Here is a 20,000-nt window from a genome sequence, read left to right as displayed (position 1 = left end):
AAAAATGCTTGTTCAAATAGGCTTGAAAGTGCATGGGTCACGTAGTCTGTGAACATAAACACTTAAAATGAGTTCTCCTGGCTTTTCCTTTTTGAACTCCAAAGAGACGCCTTCGTCTGGAAATCTTACATAATGCGTGGGGTCTCAGAGCTTGTGAATCTCCTCTCTTCACAAAGGCGCCTGTGAATAACATTGCAAACACTTTCAAAACACGGATTTCGGTCTATTTCAAAAAGTGACGTTGGCAAATAAGAGGCTTAGGAAGTTGTCTAATTATGTTTGCCTCGGGCTGTCATCCGTTTTTTTTTCTCTTAGAGAAATCCAAGACAGCCAACTTTTACCAGTTGTTTCTTTTGTACACTTTCACTCTTACACTCCATCTCTCTCACCCTCTCTTTCTCTCTCTGTCTCACACACATATTCACATTCACACTCACTCACGCGGACACATACACATACTCAACACACACACACACATAAACACAGACACACACCTCCCCACAAACTCATTCACACAGACATACACAGACACACACACACACACACACACACACACACACACACACTCACATACACTAACTTGTTCTCTCAAAGTATATGTATTTGAACTCTCCAGAGGTGCCTGGGGGATTAAGCCCAGTGCTGACAGCGTTGTAGCTTAAATTTTACCCAGCATTCTTGAGGATGTCAGCAGGAGCTGTCAGAGCTAAGAGGGAGCGTCAGCTTATGTCACAGAGAACAGAAAGGTCAGGGGTCACTCCTATAGCCCGCAGCCTCCGAGGCAGAGAGGTCTTTGAGCAGGGAGGACTGGCCCAGGCAGTGGTTAACAGGCCAGGGGCCATAATCTCCATGACTGCTCACAGTGTTGGCAACTTACTTTTCACAGACATTCACATGCATTCAGGCCAGCTGCCAAAAAAGCTGCCGAAGCATTAGTGCTTCAGCTAGCCAAACTGTACAAACCCCCAACATACTAGATGAGGCAGGTCACAGGGGCTGCGGGGACTGAGAAGGGGAGTCTGTAAGGTCTTAAGTGTTATCACATCTAATACAGGTGGAGCGGCCACTAAAATGTTTATATTGTGCCCATGAATAATATTTCAAATGCACAAAATAAATAAATAAATCAATTTTCAAATTCTCATAAAGGCCGTCCTCTATTCATAGAGCACTGTTTAGAGAGTTTGTGTTCAGCATTCGAACGTGTGATTTAATGAAAGTCCCACACGGTGGCACTTTCCCAGGCTGTGTGGATGGAGTGGCTCCTGGAACAATAGACCCATCAAAGCTCCCATATTTATTTGTCTGCGCCGGCCAAATGATACTTCCACTGCAGGAATCACGTCATGCTCACCTCAAAATGGGGTTTTATGCTAATGCGCGCTCTCGATAACAGCTCCACTGCCCACTGTTCAGACTATGGAGAGTACTTGGAGAGCCCCAGGGGGTACATGACCGCAGGACACACAGTGTCCCTTAACCTATATGCTGGTGCAGTTTTACTTTTTCCTCCGTTTCCCCACTGAGAGGTCAGTCACTTCACACCCTCTCCTGTCCTCCCATCAGTATTTGCCGCTCGCTCTCCCGTATCTATTTCGCTCAGCCAGTTGCCCCAGAACTCTCCTCAGATCGTACATGATGGTCCTTTGGTAAAGGTTTGGGTGCCGCTTATGAATGAGAATGCTCCAGAGGCGCCAGAGGTATTCAGTTGCAGCGGCGTGATCAGTTCCCCAAACTTGCCGCTGTCTCGGTTCTCGAATCGCCTGTCGGGCAGGGCCTTTTGTGCTGTGCATTCTAAGCAGTGTATCCAACCTGACTGCCCTTCCCTATCTTTTTCTCTGCCTCTTCTCGCTCTCTCTCTCTCTCTCTCTGCTCTGACTCTCTATCTCTCCCTCTTTCCATCCCTAATTCGCTGCGACTGTTGTTGATCATTGCCGCATCACCATACGTGCCGCAGATAAGATGGAGAAATAATGAAGTGGTAAATAGGCTGGAGCTGCTGCAAGGCTGACACTCTGCATACCAAAGAGAGTAGCCCACGAGAGATAGCGACATGGCTCGGCGTGCTTGTTTTGTCTGATATGTACATCTGCTGACCAAAGGATCCCTGTCATCTTTGAATGAGTCTACATCAAACTTGTGAAATATCCCATGAAGTCCTGGGAATCAAGCTTTGTTAAAAAAAGAAAAAGTGTGAATTTTGTATGGAGCTCGGCCAACCCCTCCTGGTGACCTCAATGTGTGTTTCATAGAATAAGAGCTTAACTTACAATTCATCTGTGGGAAAGTGACCTTCAATCCTCAAAGAGTTGGCAACGGGAGGTGATTTGAATCGACAATATTCATTCAGTCTGCGTTTGTTCTCGTTAAGTAGCTGATGGGGCCACCTAGTGGGAGAAGACAGAGATGTAAGACAGCAGGGAGTTTCATAACATAGAGACACACACACACACACACACACACACACACACACACACACACACACACACATACACACATACACTTCTCACATTGAATTCATGCTTTTCTCTTTAAACCCATGTATTTTTTATTTAGTAAAGTATGTATTTAGTGTATTAAGCCACTGTGTACACCAAGCTCTACTAGCAATGTCCTCTAATCTCTTGTTGTCTGGTTCTGTCTAATTTGGAGAACATGGTATTTGGTATTGTTTAAACATTTACAGTGAGCATGGTTGTCAACACATTTTCTCCTTGCATGCTGAACTGCTAACCTTGAAACCTTAAACGAAGGCGATCCCAAATTGTCCGTGTGATGTTGATATTCAGTGTATCATTGCTGTGTGGAATACAAGGTTCTGACAGTTGTGTGGACGTTTTGCCTCAGGACCCCAGTGCCATGCCCAGACCAACCTCTCAGGACCTGGCCGGATTCTGGGACCTCCTTCAACTCTCCATCGACGACGTCACCTCCAAGTTCGACGAGCTCCAGCGGATCAAGAGCAACGACTGGAGGCCCATCGAGAGCCCAGAGAAGAAGGTGTGTGCTGAAGACTGGGTAAACCAAAGTTCATGCCTATCACCATTTCAGTGTCTGTGTTCAGTGGCTGGTGGAGGAATTGTTGACAGTATACCCTGCACTGGTCTATTTAATAGAAAAACAACATTGCAGTTTTATACAGAATCTGTGATGCATTCATTTTGAAGCCTTGTTTTCTGCTCTGTTTCCATTGTCTCTGTTTTCTGTGTTCCTTTGTCCCTCTCTTCATCTCACTTGATTGTTCTCCTTCATTCTCTCTCTCTCTCTCTCTCTCTCTCTTCTCCTCCTCCTCCTTCTTTCCCACTCTAATTCACTTTCTCCCTACGACTGCCATTCCCTCCCTCCATTTCTTTTCTTTTGCGGGTAGAAGCAGTTGCCACCTCCTGTACCAAAGAAGATTCTGCGAGCGCGGAGCGGGGTAACGCGAGAGAAGTCCCTGGACCTGCCCGACCGGGCCCGGCAGGAGGCACGCCGCCGGCTCATGGCGGCCAAACGGGCGGCGTCCTTCCGGCAGAACTCGGTGTCGGAACGGGCGGACAGCATCGAGATCTACATCCCAGAGGCCCAGACACGACTCTGAGAGCTGGGGGATGAAGAGGAGGGTGGGGGGGAAGGGCTTAGGGAGCAGGCAGACCGGACGGCAGGAGGGGAGGCTGAGGATGGCATCTCTCCACACACTCTATCACAAGCCGCCCCCCCCCCCCCCCCCCCATCTGTGGCACTCTGGTTAGCTCTCCGCTTCTCTCATGCCAGCCTCCATGTCTTTATTTCTGGCTACTCTCACTGTTTCTGCTCCTCTTCCTCCCCTCCATCCAGCACATTCTGTTTATATGGTCCATCTTCAGATATAATATTAAATATGCCATAGCTGATAGTTATTTTAGGGGTAACATTTCCCTCGAGGATAATTTAAGAAAAATCACTGGCTCAAAGTATGGTATGGGAGGTTGTTTGGTTGCTGGAAGCTTTTCTTGGAAGCTTTCCTCTAGAAACTGCACAGGTACATCCTTTTAGGTCAGCATTTGCAAAGTGCAATTTACAAAGTGCAGCTTTGAAATCCACCAGCAACCGTGGTCTCTGAAAAACCAATCAGCTGGATGCCCAATTTAGGTGGTGGGGGTGGTGGTGAGGGGAAGTCTAAGGGTCTCAGAAGTTATGACTCCTAGGTTTTTGCCAAGGTATTGAGATCAGAGAAGCAGTTACATTATACCCAACCCCTCCCACACATTAAGTCCTTTTTTAGATTTTAATGTTTAGATGTTCAGTACATTTTCAGAGTTTTTTTTTTTTGTTCATTGTGAACACAGAGCAAGTTGTGGACATCCAATGGAGTGGGGAGAACATCATTTGAAAGTGCCAACGCTTAAAAATACCTCAATTGTGCATGTTGTGCCATAGCTTTAGGCCAATCGGAGGCAGTCATTTCTTCTGAAAACTCATTGGCTACCCTCTGTTAGCCCTGGTGTTTCAAATGTTGGGAAGGTCGGCCATATTCCCCATTCACTGTCACTTAAGCAGCCAATGCTTCTGGTAGATAGGAACAGAATATAGCTGCACCACACCCAACAACTTGTGCCATAACGTATAATTCTGAATCTGAAAAAAGATGTACATTTAATGATGTGTGCTTGAAGCAGAACACATGCAGGTACTGTGCCAATGTCTCCTTGGTTTTGTACTATTTCATACGTCATTTCATTACAAAGGATTCATATCATTCTAAGGACAACAACAACAACAAAAGGTTTTTGGATGGTGTTTGCTTAGATACTGAATTCAAAAATGTGTAAAAAAAAAAATGCATTTTTGCACTTTTCCTCTTCTCTAATGATACTCACGTTCGTATTTCCAAGGGAAATGTATGTACTGAAGTTCACAATGATATTGTTGCAATTGAATTGCAAGGTGTATATGACTTTATTTGATTACTGTCCTGCCTCTGAATGTCACCTGAAACACTTGCCTCAAATCAAGACGAAGGATTCAAACATACAGTGTAACAGAAGTGGTCAGTAACTATGAACAAATTTAACAATAGAGGTGCACTTCTCTTCAATACTATATAGTACCCCAAACCAAACAGGGGTGTTAGCGTTCGCTTGGATATCAACTAGTATGAGATATCTCAGTGACAATGCACAATATTATTACACATATATCAGAGTTATCTCCTTTAGATTTTGCAGTTCAGTCTAGGGTGGCATCCGTACATAATCCCACTGTAGGCACTAAAAACTTTATTCAGCATCTGACATCTAGGATGATTCCCACATAGAATATTGCTGGACTGTTGCTGGAATGGAGGTTTGTGCCATCTAATGTAGTTATTATGCTCAACAGACCTGGAAGAAATCATGACATGTTTCTTTGAATGCAAACACTGGCATATGCACATCACAGGAAGCTGCTGCATATATATGTGCCCTGAGGCTATGTGTTTTCCACAGCTGTACTGTTAGACCCGCTAAGAGGTCAGGTTGGGTAACTAATCTGGAAGCTGCTAAACTAATTTCTTTAGCAAAAAGCCATTGTGTATTTAAAGTAGACAAGTGTTGGATCGTTCCCTGACACTTTCAGTGATCCCTATTGCACAATATTTATGCAATGGAGCATACTGGCAGCCAGGTTAGACTTGCCACTTGAAGCATATTCAACAGCAAACATGCCGGATATGCAGTTCCCATTAAAAGACAGTTCTGTGTTAATGTTACAGAGGTGTAGAGAGAGACAGCAGGGTGGATAGCTGGAGATAGATAGTTATAGGTGACATAGCTAGACCAGATGACGCTATTCATATACAGGCATGCATTGTGAGTATGTGTGTTAATTATGTTGTTTGTTTTGACTGGCTAAATGTAGACTTGCCCTGTGTTGAGGATAACAAATTTTCCGAAATTAATTTCCAAGATCTATCAAACTGATCAGTATTTGCACACCAGAAAAGTGTTGCAGGGATGCTCCATTCAGTGGTTGGAATGGAAGCAAAGGAGTAATTTCTATCTGCGTTCAATGTGTAGCCATTCGCATTAACCGAAATCATGCTGCTCTTGTTTAGAAATCTTCCTTGACTTGGCCTGTAGGAAATGGTATTTGTTTTCGCTTTGTCTGGCCGCTGAGGGGCATTCAGAGCAGGCCGATCTACTCTGTTTCAGTGGGAGCCGTCGTGTGATTCAGGTCTGCTGTCTGTGGGCTGCTGATGGCATCAGTAAGGGCTGCTTCTTAAGACTAGAGGGCAAGGTGACCGTGGGTTCACTGTGCCTCTGAGCCATTTCCTCTACCCTATTTGTCCTCTTCACTGCTTAACAGCAAGCAACCCTTCCACCCCCCCCCCCCCCCCACACACACACACACACATACACACACACTCACACTCACACACACACACACACACACACACACACACACTCTCACACACAAACACACACACACACATACACACACACTCACACACACACATACCACCCCCACACTCCTAAAACAACCCCTGTCATGTCAGCAGTGCCCTACTGAGATGTATTCTACAATCTTGACAAGTCGAGGGGAACAGCACCAGCTTCTGGGTATTTTGAAGCTGTATGCTTAACTGTTTCTCATTGCAGTAGTGTGAAGTCATTGCAACAACATTAAGGTTTTGTGCCAATTTTATCAATATTTCAGGGCTTTTGGAGTCAAATATGGCAAACATGGGTCCCACGGCAGGGGCTGGAGCTTCGTTGAGATGCCATGCGATGCCATCTACTAGCATTTGGATTAGTGTGCACTAATATTCACCTTCCATGTTGATAGACATTTCATACATTTATGAGAGCTGGAACAGTTGTTGGATGAGAAATGACAGATCAGTATCGCCTTTTTGTCTGATTAAAAAATCTTCCCTTTTATATTTTTATTTGATTGAGATCGTTTGCCATCTTACCATTTAAATATACCTCATAATGTAGGTCTCTCTAGGAAGCCCTCTAGATTCAGACCGAGTAGTTTGAGGGTGTTTCGGACAAGGTTTTTTAATGTTGCCGAGAGAACTTTCCCTCCCTTTAGATCGGTCTAAATGACACGACTTGACCATTTCAGTGAGAGGGAATATGGGCTGTGCCTGAGTGTGATTCTATGCCGTCGTTTCCATGAGAACTTACAGTGACACATCACTGCCCCGGGTAGGCTTAGGCCCTTGCATTCAGTGTATTCGATTTCATTTTTGTATGCCATAGCTGAGAGGCTGTGGCTCAAGTATGTGGATAAAATTATCCTTCAGCCCTGCCCTTGAAGTCAGTTTGCTTTTAGCTAAAAGAAGGCTGCAGCCTATTTTCTCTCTTTTTTTTTTAACAACGGTCTCTTTAGTTTGAGAATTCAACTTTATCAGTGTGAATCAAAGTCACAGACACATTGTGCCCCCTGGTGGGAGACGTGTTAGAAAAGAAAACGTCTGATTATTTTAAGACCCGTAGAATCCATTGCCTGCCCTTTGATTTTAAACGAGCTTGAAAAACCAATTGCTGCCCACTCAGAAACGCAATTTATCACAGTCTTTCCCAGTCTAATGCTGAGCTGCGGCTTTGAGACCTTTAGACCTCCTCTGTCAGCCTTCAGATGAACGAGCGCCTCCGTGCAGGCACATCAGGCACAGAGGATATATTGATTGATTAGCCGAGATCAAAGTACTGATGATCCATAAATCAGACAATCCAGGTGTCCCTCATCCTCTCCCTTTCTCCCCCGTCCATTCCCCTCCTGTGGTTTTTTCATATGAATAGCAACGATGGAACGCCACTCCAGGTGCCTTATTCTCAACATCAAGAAACTGAAGTAATCCTCTGGTGTTCCACTGCAGATATTCATATGTCATAGAGTATTTTATAATAATGGGAGGTATGGAAAGTCATGCAGATCCTCTGGTCCTTGAGACTCAGAGTTTGTTGTCTGTGGTGTAGTCCTGATTGGAGGTAAATAAATGCAATGAGACGTACACAAGGATGTCCATGGGTGGAGGGTATAGCAGGTCGTCAGCGATCAAGAGGATCAGTGATGATCTCATCATTCATTTGACATCAGAGCCAGTCTTAGATTCCAATGCAGTTTCTTCAATGTCTTGGCATTACATGAGACACATCGGCCACAAATTGCAGTTGTTGCGCAGTCCCTTCCCCGGCAAACAAATCAGTGCCACTACTCTGGCCACTTTTCAAGGTCATTTATTTCTTGTGAGAAATAAAGCCCGATTCTGAAGTACCATCATCACTAACAGCGTTTTACCAGTTGGAGGCAATAACACATCCGAAATAAGTTTGAAAGAGATTCTATACAAAATGTGTTGTAATTTCCTCCTGTGCCAAGGTAGTGGTAATGCATTGTCTGTTGTTATCTAAATATGCAGTATTGGGGCCCAATTTACAGTATGTGCCAGCAGTATATTAGCTAGGTTTTAGCTTACGTGTGTTTTGCATATGCTGATAACATGGGCCATTTGAATCCTCAAAAAGAATGTGACAGTGGAGGAACAATGCTAATGCATATGTAGTGCCATAACGAAGCAATCGTAGTGTGTGTTTGTTTGTTATTCAGCCCAAACAACAATGGGCTCCCCTGGCTACCATCAGAGCTGTTGTATCCCTGACATATACAGAGAGTAGAGGATTTGTGAAACGGGTTTGTATATGGGCATTCCGTTTGATTGTTATTGTAGACAATAGAGTGTTGGTTTAGGCCCTAAAAAACTTTAGGGGGAGTGGGAGTGTTGTGGTAACAGTCTCCAGAGTCCAAGAGTTTAGAGTCAGTAAAGCTGTTAAACTCTAATGTTGCAGTATGACATCAGACTATATGTGTATGTATGTATGACCGAGGTGTGTGTCTCTATATGCAAAATAACGGGGGTGGCCAGGGTGTAGGTGCCAAATCGAGTAACCTCCTGTGTGTCTCCTCATGCTTGTCTGAAAAGATAATCAGCTTCCTTCATCCTTCATCATGTGTTTTGTAAATGGTTGAGAGAAGGACAGATGGAAAATTATATTGTGTGGTTGAACTCCAATTTCATGTCTTCAGCACAGATTTTTATAGAATTGAGCACCTTCATGAAATTGTTGATTGCTTTGCATCTGTACGTGTGTGAGAAAAAATACACATACACAGACACACAACTTCAGATGTTTTGAAGAGCCCGGGAATACAACTGGAAGGATGGATAGAAATATGTGAAATATGTGCCACTGGAGATTATTTCATTGTCTTTTTTTTCAAGAGAACTGTATGTTTTCAAGATAAGCCATTAAAATGAACATTAGACATATGAGTGTCATACTGAGCAGGCTATACAATGTCCACTCTTGATTTTGGGAAGTGTGTAATGGTGAGGTAGTAAGAGGGCTGTTAGCAGACTGATATAGAGCCTTGGTTCTTCCCATACAATGCTCTTCCTCTACTTTATTCTAGATGCATTATGCATATAATGCCATTACTAACTCCTTGTGTGATGTTAAGTCTGCATTTCCAGAACTTTCCGTTGACTCACCCCTGTGTCTGTTTATATGTCCTCAGTTGTGTGGTTTCACCTAAAAAATGAGCTTTGACCATCTGTGGCGTGACTGCTTGTGGTCGAGTGACCCTAGCTGGACATTAACAGCCTCTCCAGTGAGCTAACTCAGACAATGCACCACTGTTTCAAGTTCAGTATGAGTGTGGGACACAGGGCAACACTCATACAAGCTGAGCTCAAAGCTATTTTATGTCAGGCACAGCATAACACACAAACTCATGGAGGTGACAACTTCTTACTGTCGTGTTAAATTAGGAATTTATTTTTTAAATTGGTTGACACATTATGGCACACTCCTCCTCCTAAGAAGACCATGTCCATAGTCATTTTTACACCTGGGTAGACATACAGTGTGTGTTTCATACGGTGCTAAAGCTGACGCATCTAAATTAGAATAATTTCTGTTTTCCTGTTCATTTCTTTTAATCTTTTAAACCCTTAAAACCCCAAAAGAAGGAGAGCGAGATAGAGAGAGAGAGAGAGAGAGAGAGAGAGAGGGCGTACATGTTTGACCTAATGTGGAGAAATCATCAGCTGTCATTTGGATAGAATTATCTCAGATCTTGGAATGTGAAATTAGAGGACAAAAGATACCTAAATAAAATGTAGTTGTCTAGCTAAACCTATTTTCAATTATTATATAAATATATATCATATCAATATAAAGGATGAATATAATACCAAATATTCATTATTTGTACAGAAATATATATATAAATAAATATATAGATATCTGCTTCATTTGAACAGAACAATTTTCTGCTCTTCCTCATGGTTTTGTTGAGTTTATTTCTTGTTCGGGTTGTTTTGATGAGCTGTTATGATGGCATGCAAGATAATGATATTGAATGTATGATTTGTTGCTTCATTGCTTTTTTGTACCACATTATTGAATGTCATTTGTTGACTCAGATTTCTTTTATCTATTTATTGCACAAACATATTTATCTATTTATTTCTGTTTACAACCTGGCTTTTCTTTCATTTGGACTATGCCATGCTGCTCACTAGACAATAACTTGTAAGTATTTTGGTTGTCCCTCTTTTCATAATTTAGCCTCTTGATATATTTGTTGGACTTATTTCCATGAGTTGGCCTCTTAGTTATGTTTGGTTACTTATTGCTGGGGTCATATGTTGTAAATACTTCTGCAATTAAATTTTTGGAAGAAAAAAATGAATTGATTCAGATTTGAGTTCTTATTTAATTCCCATGTTGATACACAACATCCTCACAGATACTGCTTACCATAAGCTTGCTACACCTTTCATTCATTCATCCATTCTCTATCTTTCTCTCTCTTCTTTCTCTTTCTCTCTCTCTCTATAGCGGAACGGAGTCGAATATCGGCACACGTCGAATATCGGCACCATACCTCGTTGTCATGTTTACATTCACTCTCGTGATCAACTTCGGACACCAATGGAGAGAAACGTAATCGCCCACAAAAATATGGCATTTAAGCTTTACTTGTGGAAAAAATTAACTCTGTAGACCTAATTTAAGCTTGCGAAATAGTGTTTTTTTATAGTGCACTTTTGCGTGTACCTAATAGTGTGGAACACTCAGTGGCGCGACGAATATTTCGTTTGGTCTTTAAGTTGTACCGTCGGATTAGTTCTCTCCAAGATGAATTTTAACTGTCATTTTAAACTGTCATATCAAATGCCAAAACAGATACCATGACATAATGTAAGTACGGATGCTCACAGAGATCAAATCCGATTACTCTGGTCGTTTAGACCCATGTCAATATGTAAGGCACTAGTAGAGAAATTGGACGGAAGAAGTTCGCCTTCCGTAGTTGCGTTTACAGTTTACCTAAAACAAAGTTGAATTAGATAAAATGTTTGTATTTCCACTAACAATAGTACAATTACAATACCCTTATATTGATGTCTTAATTTTTAATACATAACATACATAATCACGCCATGTTTGTTTTGTGCAGGTTTAAGTGAATAGACTGCACCTACAACTGAATCAGGTCAAAGCAAGCCCACAAAATACCCTAATTAAACTAAAATAACACTATTGAGATGAACGTTTTCTTGACAAAACATATTGTGACTAAGGCATTTGTACAGAAATTAAACCAGGATATGTCAAAGCAAGAGGAAAAGCATTTTATTATCACGAATTCAACGCGGTAAGTGGAACAAAGTGGGAGTGACGATATTCGACTCATTTAAAAACTTACTCGAAAACGTGTCACCGTAAACATTAACAGAAATATTTTGAAATACGGTTTCTTACGGTGTTAAATGAGTCGTACAAGTTGAAAAGGACAAACATCTCTCTCGAAAACCGTTGGTTTGGGTAAGTTTACACCTAACGTTAATCTATAAATAGACATAGTATAGCGATTTCTTAACAAAGCGGCCGATATCCGGAATAGTTACGCTATGACTTCATTGTTTGTGTTCGTGTTTGCGTGTGTGTGTGTGGCAACTCCATTCTTTCAATATGCTGTCACTTTGAATTGATACAATGACGTAAGAATGTGCTGTAGCCAATAGCATAAAGACTAACCAGAAAGGGGCGGGATTTCCTCATGGGACAGGCCACATGATCAAAATTAAAGTCATATGGTCACGGACTCCACTCAACAAGCCTACTCTTGAAGGAATGTAATCAAAGATGGACCTTTATCTTTAGAGGAATCCTCGTAAAGTGGGTAATGCATGCTTCCTTTCTTTTTTATAATATCTGCATAATGGTACTGTATCGTTCTTTATAACACAGTGAAAGCAAATGTCGAACAGGGTGCGTTCCCGAAAGCGTCGTTAAACAACTAGCATAGTATCTCTATCATTTAGCCTAACTATCATTACAGTGCATGAAATGCCCTGTATTGTTATTTTGAACACTATCTCTTCACGGTTACCACGGTGGTTGGTCAACGGCACTTTCGAGAAACGAAATCCAGATAGCAAATCCTTCTTCGTTGTTGTTTAAAGTTATACCGCCGCGTTACATTTCTACCGAAACATTGTTTTGCTCATGCGCTAACAAGTTGTATTTTGCGTAATGGCTTCTAACATCTTGCAAGTATAGATCATTTCTTATAATGTATTGTAACCAACATTGATAAATTAGTTAATACATCCCTGCAATTGGATAAGTTACATTGTTGTGAAGCACACAAAAATGTCTGCATCGTGAGATCTGTTTTAATCAGGTCCTGGTGGTGTCACTTCACCGTAGCATTTATCAGCCGCCTGATGTAAATTTAATTGAATTAAACACTGTAAGAATATTTGGCTTATTGTATTAGGTATTTTGAATAAACTCAAGCTTCAGTTAGGCATATGAAGCAGGACAAGTTGGGTTCTCATGTACGCTTTGTGAACTTCAATTGGCTGATCTCAGGAATGATGAATTTTAATAAATATGCTAAATGTGTCTTTCAGGATGGGCGGTAACATTTTGAAAAAGAAATCAAAGCACAAGCATTTTAGCTTCTGAGAGCAAGTTCACCATGGCATCCCAGCCAGACCTCCCCAGCCCTAGCCCCAACCTTTCCATGAGCATGGACTACTTCAACTGGAGCCTGCGTCTGCAGGTCATTGGCCTAGGATTTGGTTTCTACTCTGCCGTCTTCATCGTGTGTCACCTACTGTCATCTGCCCTCTGCTCAACCTATCGCTCACTGCCCACCAAAGAGAAGGTTTTCTGGGACTTGGCAGCCACAAGGGCGGTATTTGGGCTCCAGAGCACAGTTGCGGGATTACGCACCCTGACAGAGGATTCGGCTTTGTTTAAGGACAAGGTACGGGGACAGGAGGATTGGTCGTGGTTCAATGTGCTGACAGCCACTGGCTTCTTCCTCTTTGAGAATGTAGCTCTGCACGCTTCCAGCGTGGCCTTTGGCAACTTTGATGTGCCACTGGCAGTGCACCACTTCTTTGCCCTGTCAGGGTTCGCTGGGGCTGTGGTGTGGGATTCGCTGGGCCACTTTCTGCCCATGGTCACTCTGCTGCTGGAGATGAGCACACCCTTCACTTGTATCTCCTGGATGCTTCTAAAGGTAAATATGGTTCATGCTTTGTGGCAGTATGGTGTAGCATAGGGGACATTTAGAGCAGTCTCCTTATTCCCTGTTCTTCTTATGTTGTTCTGGCTTTGATGTGCATCTGTGCTGACCTTAACAGCTTCACAGTCACCTGTGGTACTTTCTTTTTTCAGTCTGTGGTTATATGCTTCGAAAAGCATTTGCATGTGTTTCTGAAGTGTTTTCAGAAAAGATTTCTCTAAAAGAGGAAATTCTGTTTTTATCTAACCTAGTTCTTCTGAAAGGGAAGTGAAGCAAATGTCAGAAGTTTCAGTGCCACTTTTGAACTCTCAATGTTCTGCCTGATTAGTGTCACATGCATGGAACATATATGCTGCAATTACTCTGACTAACAGTCACTCTGTGTTTACCCTGAAATGTGTTTAAGCCATTCAAGTACATGCTTTAGTCAATAGAGATAAAGGATAATTATTTCTCTCTCTCTCTTTCTCTCTCTGTCTGTCTGTCTGTCTGATTTCTTCAGGCTGGTTGGGCGCGAACCTCCTTCTGGAGAGCCAACCAGTGGGTGATGATCCACATGTTCCACTGCCGCATGGTGCTCACCTACTACATGTGCTGGGTGAGCTGGAACCACTGGGGGGAGATGAAGATCCACGTGGCTCTGCCCCAGCGTCTGCTCTTCTTCACTGGCCTGGCCCTGCTCACCTTCATCATCAACCCCATCTGGACCCACAAGAAGACCATGCAGCTGCTTAACCCTGTGGACTGGAACTTCAGCAACAAGCCTGTTCCAAAGAACGGGCCTTCCATGGAAAGGCCTAAGCAGCACACAAGCTGAGAGGTGACAGGCTCCTGGTGGGGCTCTAGAGGAAGAAACAGAAAAGCTTTAAGATTTAGCCACACATGGGTCACTAGAATGTTTTTTTGTTCTACTGCCCTTTTGGAATGGTATTGAGAATACTGAAATGGTTCAAAGTGGACTGATGCCCTAAAAATATTTTTCAGGTTAAAAGTCATCATCAAATTTATAGCCACTTATATTTGAGTATTTGGCTAATGCTATACTAAGAATGTTGCTATACAAAAGTGTGTGTTTTTTAAAGCTGGTTAGGTAGGAGGAGGTAATTGTATTTAGTCTCTTAACTAAAGCACTATTAACCTTACAAATTGTTAGCATATTGTCTTTAGGTTACCATTATTTTTGCGTTTGCTGGTCTGTTGGCTATATAAGATTCATATAGCTCAACAAACCATTTGTTACATTTTACAATGTTATGTTGTCATGAGTGAAGGTATGTCATATTTGTGAGGTTTTGTGCCAAACACCATGGAAAATAATGCCATTGGCATCCATTAGGCTTTTAAAATAAATGTGTTTGAGTCAACAGTTGGAGAATAAAGTGTTGACTAGTTAGAACACATTCAAGCCTTGGGGCTCGACTTGTGAAAAGTCCACATTCTTCCCAGAAAACTGGGCACATTTTGGACAACTTTGGTCAAAAAATAGATTACCACAAATACTTGTGAAATATTTGGTATGTAAACATTCACACCATTAGTCCAATATCATGTTGTCATATTTCATATTAACTCAAAAGCACTGTTAAACGAGTTCAAAAATTATTACTACACTGATTGCAGTTGTGATGTGGCACAAATGTGCAGTTGCTTTCCAAAGTTCATATTTCACCATGAATGAGAGTACTTTATATTATCATTCAAAGTAAGCATTTTTCTTCTCAAATGTGTGGACAGTGTTACTTAAAGTAAGCGGACATCGTATACATATCTTTTAATGAACATTTAACAGAAGGGTGGCAGTGGGAGACCTCATGAGCCCTTAAAACACTTCTGGCTGCTCTCACCAACCTCATGTGTAGTATGGTGTCACAGGAGTGTTTTGAAGTGTCACATAGGCTTTTGTAAAGACTCAATACCCACATATGTGTGCTTGAAAGTAATTCAAAGTCACTTAGATATCAAACTGATATTATTTAGTGACTTACAACTTCACAACAATAATTCAGAAAGAGAAAAGATTAAGTACATTTTGTAACAAGTGTAATACATGACCCAGCAGTGAGCCTACATCTAAGCATAAGGCTCTATTTCACATTTGTGTGCTCAATGAGGGTCATCTAATGTTTAACAAGAGGCTGCATTTAGCAATAAAAGCATAATGTGTCTGTTGTTATCATGAAGTTCTCGCACCTGTCAATAAATGTTAATGACAGTGGCCCTAGCAGTAGTAGTCTTTCTTCTTGTAAACTACCTCAATTTGTCATGAGGCGGAGATAAATCATTGTTCTGCTTTGATCTGTTTTAAGACAGTGTTTTCACCCAAGGGAAGGAACTTTGCTTGCACAGATAACATTTCAGATGTTAGACATTGTTAAGTCGCATATTAACAGGTATTAACACTGCCAGACTATTCCCTTTGTTGCATCCTTAACTGATAAATACCTTTTGGAATAATAAATGCTCCAATCAAACCTTATGCTCTTCTTCATTTTACCGTCATTGGCAGTTCCCCTTTCATTTGTTAGAAGGCGCTAGATGCTATTTGGAAATTGGAAATTTAGGCTGACACAGGTACAAGAGAGTGGATTGCCTCTTTAAGAATGGCCTTTGTCCAAACTATGCTTTGTGGATTTTCTTGTGTTTCTAATCTGTGTTTGGGTTTTTATAAATGTGCCTTATCCATATTCAAATCACCTCATGCCCTTGGGAAATTTGTGGTTCATTCCTTGTTCATGCTGTGGTAAAAGGAAGTAATTATTGCTTTATTCTGGCAAGAGTGTCATTGAAAGTGTAAATGTTTAAACAGTTGGAAAAACATTGGCAATTGCCCCCCCCCCCCCCCCTCCTCCAAGACCAATACAGATGAAATAACTTTCTGAACATCAACAAAAGTATTAAAGCTTAACTTTTTAAACATCTAGATTGTGTCTGAACTCCTTTATGTGATTACTGAAGCACTCTGAAGGATCATGTTGATACCTGGCCAGAGAAAGATAAAACATCTCCCTCATTTGTGTAACAGCAGGGCTGTTGTAGCCTACTGCCTATGGCTAATTCAATTAGCTATGATTTCTCAGTGGCTACATATCGGTGCTACACTAAACAAAATGTTGATGGACGTGTATAATTAAACACAGGGTGGATTTTGACCCTAGTGTGACAACATGATCATATTAGGTGAGACTCAAACATTTACTCTGGAATTTGTAACGACCAAGGCAGTGCTTTATAACCACTAGTGGGCAGTAAAGCCTTATGTTAAGTGTTGAGTGGCCGTCTGTCCTAGGAATTGGGTAGGGGTCAGATGAAAAAGCGAATTCCCTCTTTACTTCCTATCAGATGGTGCCAGGCGGTAGTAAACACTGAAAAGGACAGCAGATTACCCCCCCCCCCCCCTTTAGATTCCTTTGTGTAATTTGTATCTGAATCAAATGATGATACAGTTTTTAGTATAGGATAAGCTGTTCAGGTTTTACAGAATAATTTAAAATGAAAATTCCTTTCATACATAGGATGCTGTTTAGTAAGTTTGATAATAATCAGTATTTACTGAGACTCAATGGGTGAGAATAACACAGGGCCCCATGAAGCATGTTTATCATTCACATAAGGCTGTCAAATTCAACAAAACAGTTGTCTGCCAGGTTTATAATCTGTGGAAGAAGTTGTGCCATGCTGAGACACTTTTGAAGGAAAATAGCCATTATCAACTGGAATGGATTTGGTAGATTTCCATCAAATTTGAAATGTGAGATGAAGTGATCTGAAACCCTCATAATGGATAGGGCATTTGTTGAATTATTTTATTTGTTTTTGTTGTTTGTTGTCATCTCTACATTGTTTTCATTTCCTGTAAAAGTACAATGGCTAAAGTTTTGAAAATTGCGGTACGTAGAAATTCCCATCGAAGACCTCCTTCATGATTGCACAGCTGTTCAAAGAGCCACCTCACAATGTCACGTGGTACAGAATGGATTCGCGTATTTCATTCCTAGCAAGAAACTTAAGGAATGTGACTGAGGTTCGTTTTGTCCAATTACAGGTCTCCATGAGCTGTCTCCACCAATGACTATACAGCAGGAGGTGAGGACGTTGATGGATCAGCTTGCAGTTGGGAACGGCTGGAAACGCTGCACCAAGAAAAAATGGAAAAGAGGCAATAACGCCAGATGCGTCCTCTTTCCTATTCAGTTGTTGACTATAACACAGTTCGTTTTCATTTGGACGATAGGTGTTGGCAAGTTCACTGCATATTCAAGTTATTTCGGAGATGGTAAGTTCATCATGTCTTTGAAAGTTCGCAGCTGTTTTTCAAACTTAGGATTTTGATGATTATCAAAAGTTTTGAGGTGAAAATATCGGGAGCAAGAACTCGTTTACGGGTATGTAATGTAGTAGAACCTATAATTCTTGGAGTGTGATTTTTGTTCCCCCCTACTTGCCCTCTGCAAACAAACGAGTGTCCACATTGTTTTCTGAGCCATTTCTACTAGGCTACACTGAGGTTCAGCTTGCTCGCAAGATTCCATTGATACATCAACGTGGCGAGGGACATACGGCCAAGTTTAAATAACAATGTTGTCAAATGGAATAACCAACCCATGGAGTTTATCAGCGTTTTCCAGACATAAACTAATGTGCATATTCTACATAATCGAGTAGTATGTTGACTTTTGGCGTATGGGCTTTGAGGAGGAAAAATGTGAACTCGTATATTTGCTGTTCTTTAAAATGCGTTTAGCAAACGTATAAAGTATCGTTAGCCTATTGTAATGACCTCGTAGCTTTCTTTTGTGGCATGTCAATGTTTTAGAACTATAAAGCAAAAGGGAAGTATGAGATGGACTGTCTCTAAATTGTTATGAAATATCATGTGCATATGAGTTAACCAGATAATTTGTGTTAGTTGCGAAAAATATTTTGCCGTGATTTTGTTGTCGTTCCCAACATCTGAAATGACAGCCGTCAAAACGCCGATCAAACTGTCTATTAATATGGGAAAACATTTTACCTGAGTGTTAGTTTTTGCAGCCACCAAGTAGCCAACATCCAGTCACTGGAAAAACTTTTAAAAATGTAAAGTGTGCTAATTTCAAGGGCACAGGTGCATGTCTTTAAGTCCTCTAAACTCGCATTCCTCAGAGCATGGCAGTGTTCAGAGCTAACTCATAATTCATAGTTCTAACTGTCCGTGGTCACTGAAGGTACTAGGAAAACACTTAAACATTTAGGGGATAGTCTTGGCAAAGATGCTGTAAACTGACAATGTCAACAAAGCGAAACAATGTTGCACTAAAGTGTAGTGACGTTGTCTCATGTTGGACATATGTTTACCCATAGTCCTTCAAATTATAGTGTGTTGTTTTATTTGTGGGAATTTTTCATGATAGCGTTACTGAGATGAAATGTGTGTGTGAATTCATTTTCTCACATCTAACTTCTGCGCCATGAATGAACTTAGTCGTGCCCGTAATTCAAGGCCTGACTGTTACAGAGCCTGAGCATCTTTGGAATGTGCTCATTAATGAGAATAACCTTGCTTTCATGCCCTCACTCAGGCTGCAAGGTAGTCTGGCTCATTGACTCGTGCTTTCAGGAATCTGTATGCAGAGGGTTAGGCAGCCCCAAAGATATGCCAGATACGGTGAGCACTTTGATCTGCTTGTGTATTGTCTAGCGCCATGCTTGTCCAGTTCACTTTACATCACGCCTGTGGAGAGCTTGGAGCAGACGAGAGTTGTGCACACTACCGGTGATTTACTTAACAAATAGCTGGGAAACTTGGCTGTGTAGAGGAGGCCTCCACCCAGCATAATGACTTCTAAAAATAAAGGAAGTGGGTATTTGTTGTTTCTTTTGTTTGCTTGATGGTAAGGCTCACCACAACTCCCTCTTCTTAAGTGGCCTGAGCTTGCGCTGAGCTGGTGTTGTGCTTCATCGTGTGAGCTCATCCACTGCCTGCACTGATGTGGATGCTGTTGTCCACCCACCACATCGGCTTCCAAAAAAAAAGGGAAGGGACCTTCTTTTGGGTGGGTTTATTTTAACCCTCTTGCTCCCTGAATAAGTACTGGGTGTTCTGTCACGTCGGGATTGCTCATGTTGTGAGACTGTTGTTTTGATCTAGTGAAAGGGGGATGTCCTTTGCATGTCTGACATAATTCACCAATGAGGTTTGAGGCAACTGGTTTCCAAAAATGTTGTCACATTCTTGGATAGCAGTTCACTATCAGTGAGTATCGACACTATATTGTAATATGGTAATCGCTCAAGCTACTGTGGCATGGCTAAAAATGTCTCCTGGGATGTGGAGATTAAGCGAAGCCCAGGGGGAGCTGGTTCACTGGACACATGCTAATGCGCATCGCTGAAAAGGCTGGCATACTTGCCATCGCTCCAAGGACTGGAAGTTCATGTTTCAAATCAGAACCACCGTC

General features: G+C 41.7%; 3 protein-coding genes across 3 annotated transcripts in view; all 3 read left to right on the top strand.

Annotated features, from left to right (window-relative positions):
* dlgap2a (discs, large homolog-associated protein 2a) overlaps positions 1-3,580 on the top strand; it is a gene marked incomplete at its 3' end in the record, with an annotated part of 141,233 nt that extends 137,653 nt beyond the window's left edge. The window contains exons 13-14 of the mRNA XM_080850497.1: positions 2,848-3,000; positions 3,374-3,580. Of these exons, the coding sequence (XP_080706623.1) occupies positions 2,848-3,000; positions 3,374-3,580 (360 nt within the window). The remainder of the gene's footprint in view (positions 1-2,847; positions 3,001-3,373) is intronic.
* An 8,530-nt stretch (positions 3,581-12,110) lies between these two features.
* Positions 12,111-16,238, top strand: cln8 (CLN8 transmembrane ER and ERGIC protein). Its single transcript, XM_080849662.1, has 3 exons — positions 12,111-12,200; positions 12,941-13,557; positions 14,066-16,238. Exons 2-3 carry the CDS (start codon positions 13,009-13,011, stop codon positions 14,378-14,380), a joined length of 864 nt encoding a protein of 287 aa, XP_080705788.1. The 5' UTR covers positions 12,111-12,200; positions 12,941-13,008; the 3' UTR covers positions 14,381-16,238.
* Positions 16,239-17,720: 1,482 nt separating this feature from the next.
* arhgef10 (Rho guanine nucleotide exchange factor (GEF) 10) overlaps positions 17,721-20,000 on the top strand; it is a 55,489-nt gene continuing 53,209 nt past the window's right edge. The window contains exon 1 of the mRNA XM_080850317.1: positions 17,721-17,836. The gene's annotated coding sequence lies outside the window, so the exon portion shown is untranslated. The remainder of the gene's footprint in view (positions 17,837-20,000) is intronic.

The sequence above is a fragment of the Sprattus sprattus genome (assembly GCF_963457725.1).
Source record: "Sprattus sprattus genome assembly, chromosome: 13".
Lineage (NCBI taxonomy): Eukaryota > Metazoa > Chordata > Actinopteri > Clupeiformes > Clupeidae > Sprattus > Sprattus sprattus.
The sequence above is the reverse complement of the archived record's forward strand: the minus strand, read 5'-3'. Positions and strand labels throughout refer to the sequence as shown.

What these genes read in the sequence shown, in the direction of transcription:
- cln8 (XM_080849662.1), top strand. Translation starts at nt 13,009, where the DNA reads ATGGCATCCCAGCCAGACCTCCCCAGCCCTAGCCCCAACCTTTCCATG. An exon ending in TCTCCTGGATGCTTCTAAAG is followed by an intron (nt 13,558 to 14,065) that starts GTAAATATGGTT and finishes TGATTTCTTCAG; the next exon opens with GCTGGTTGGGCGCGAACCTC.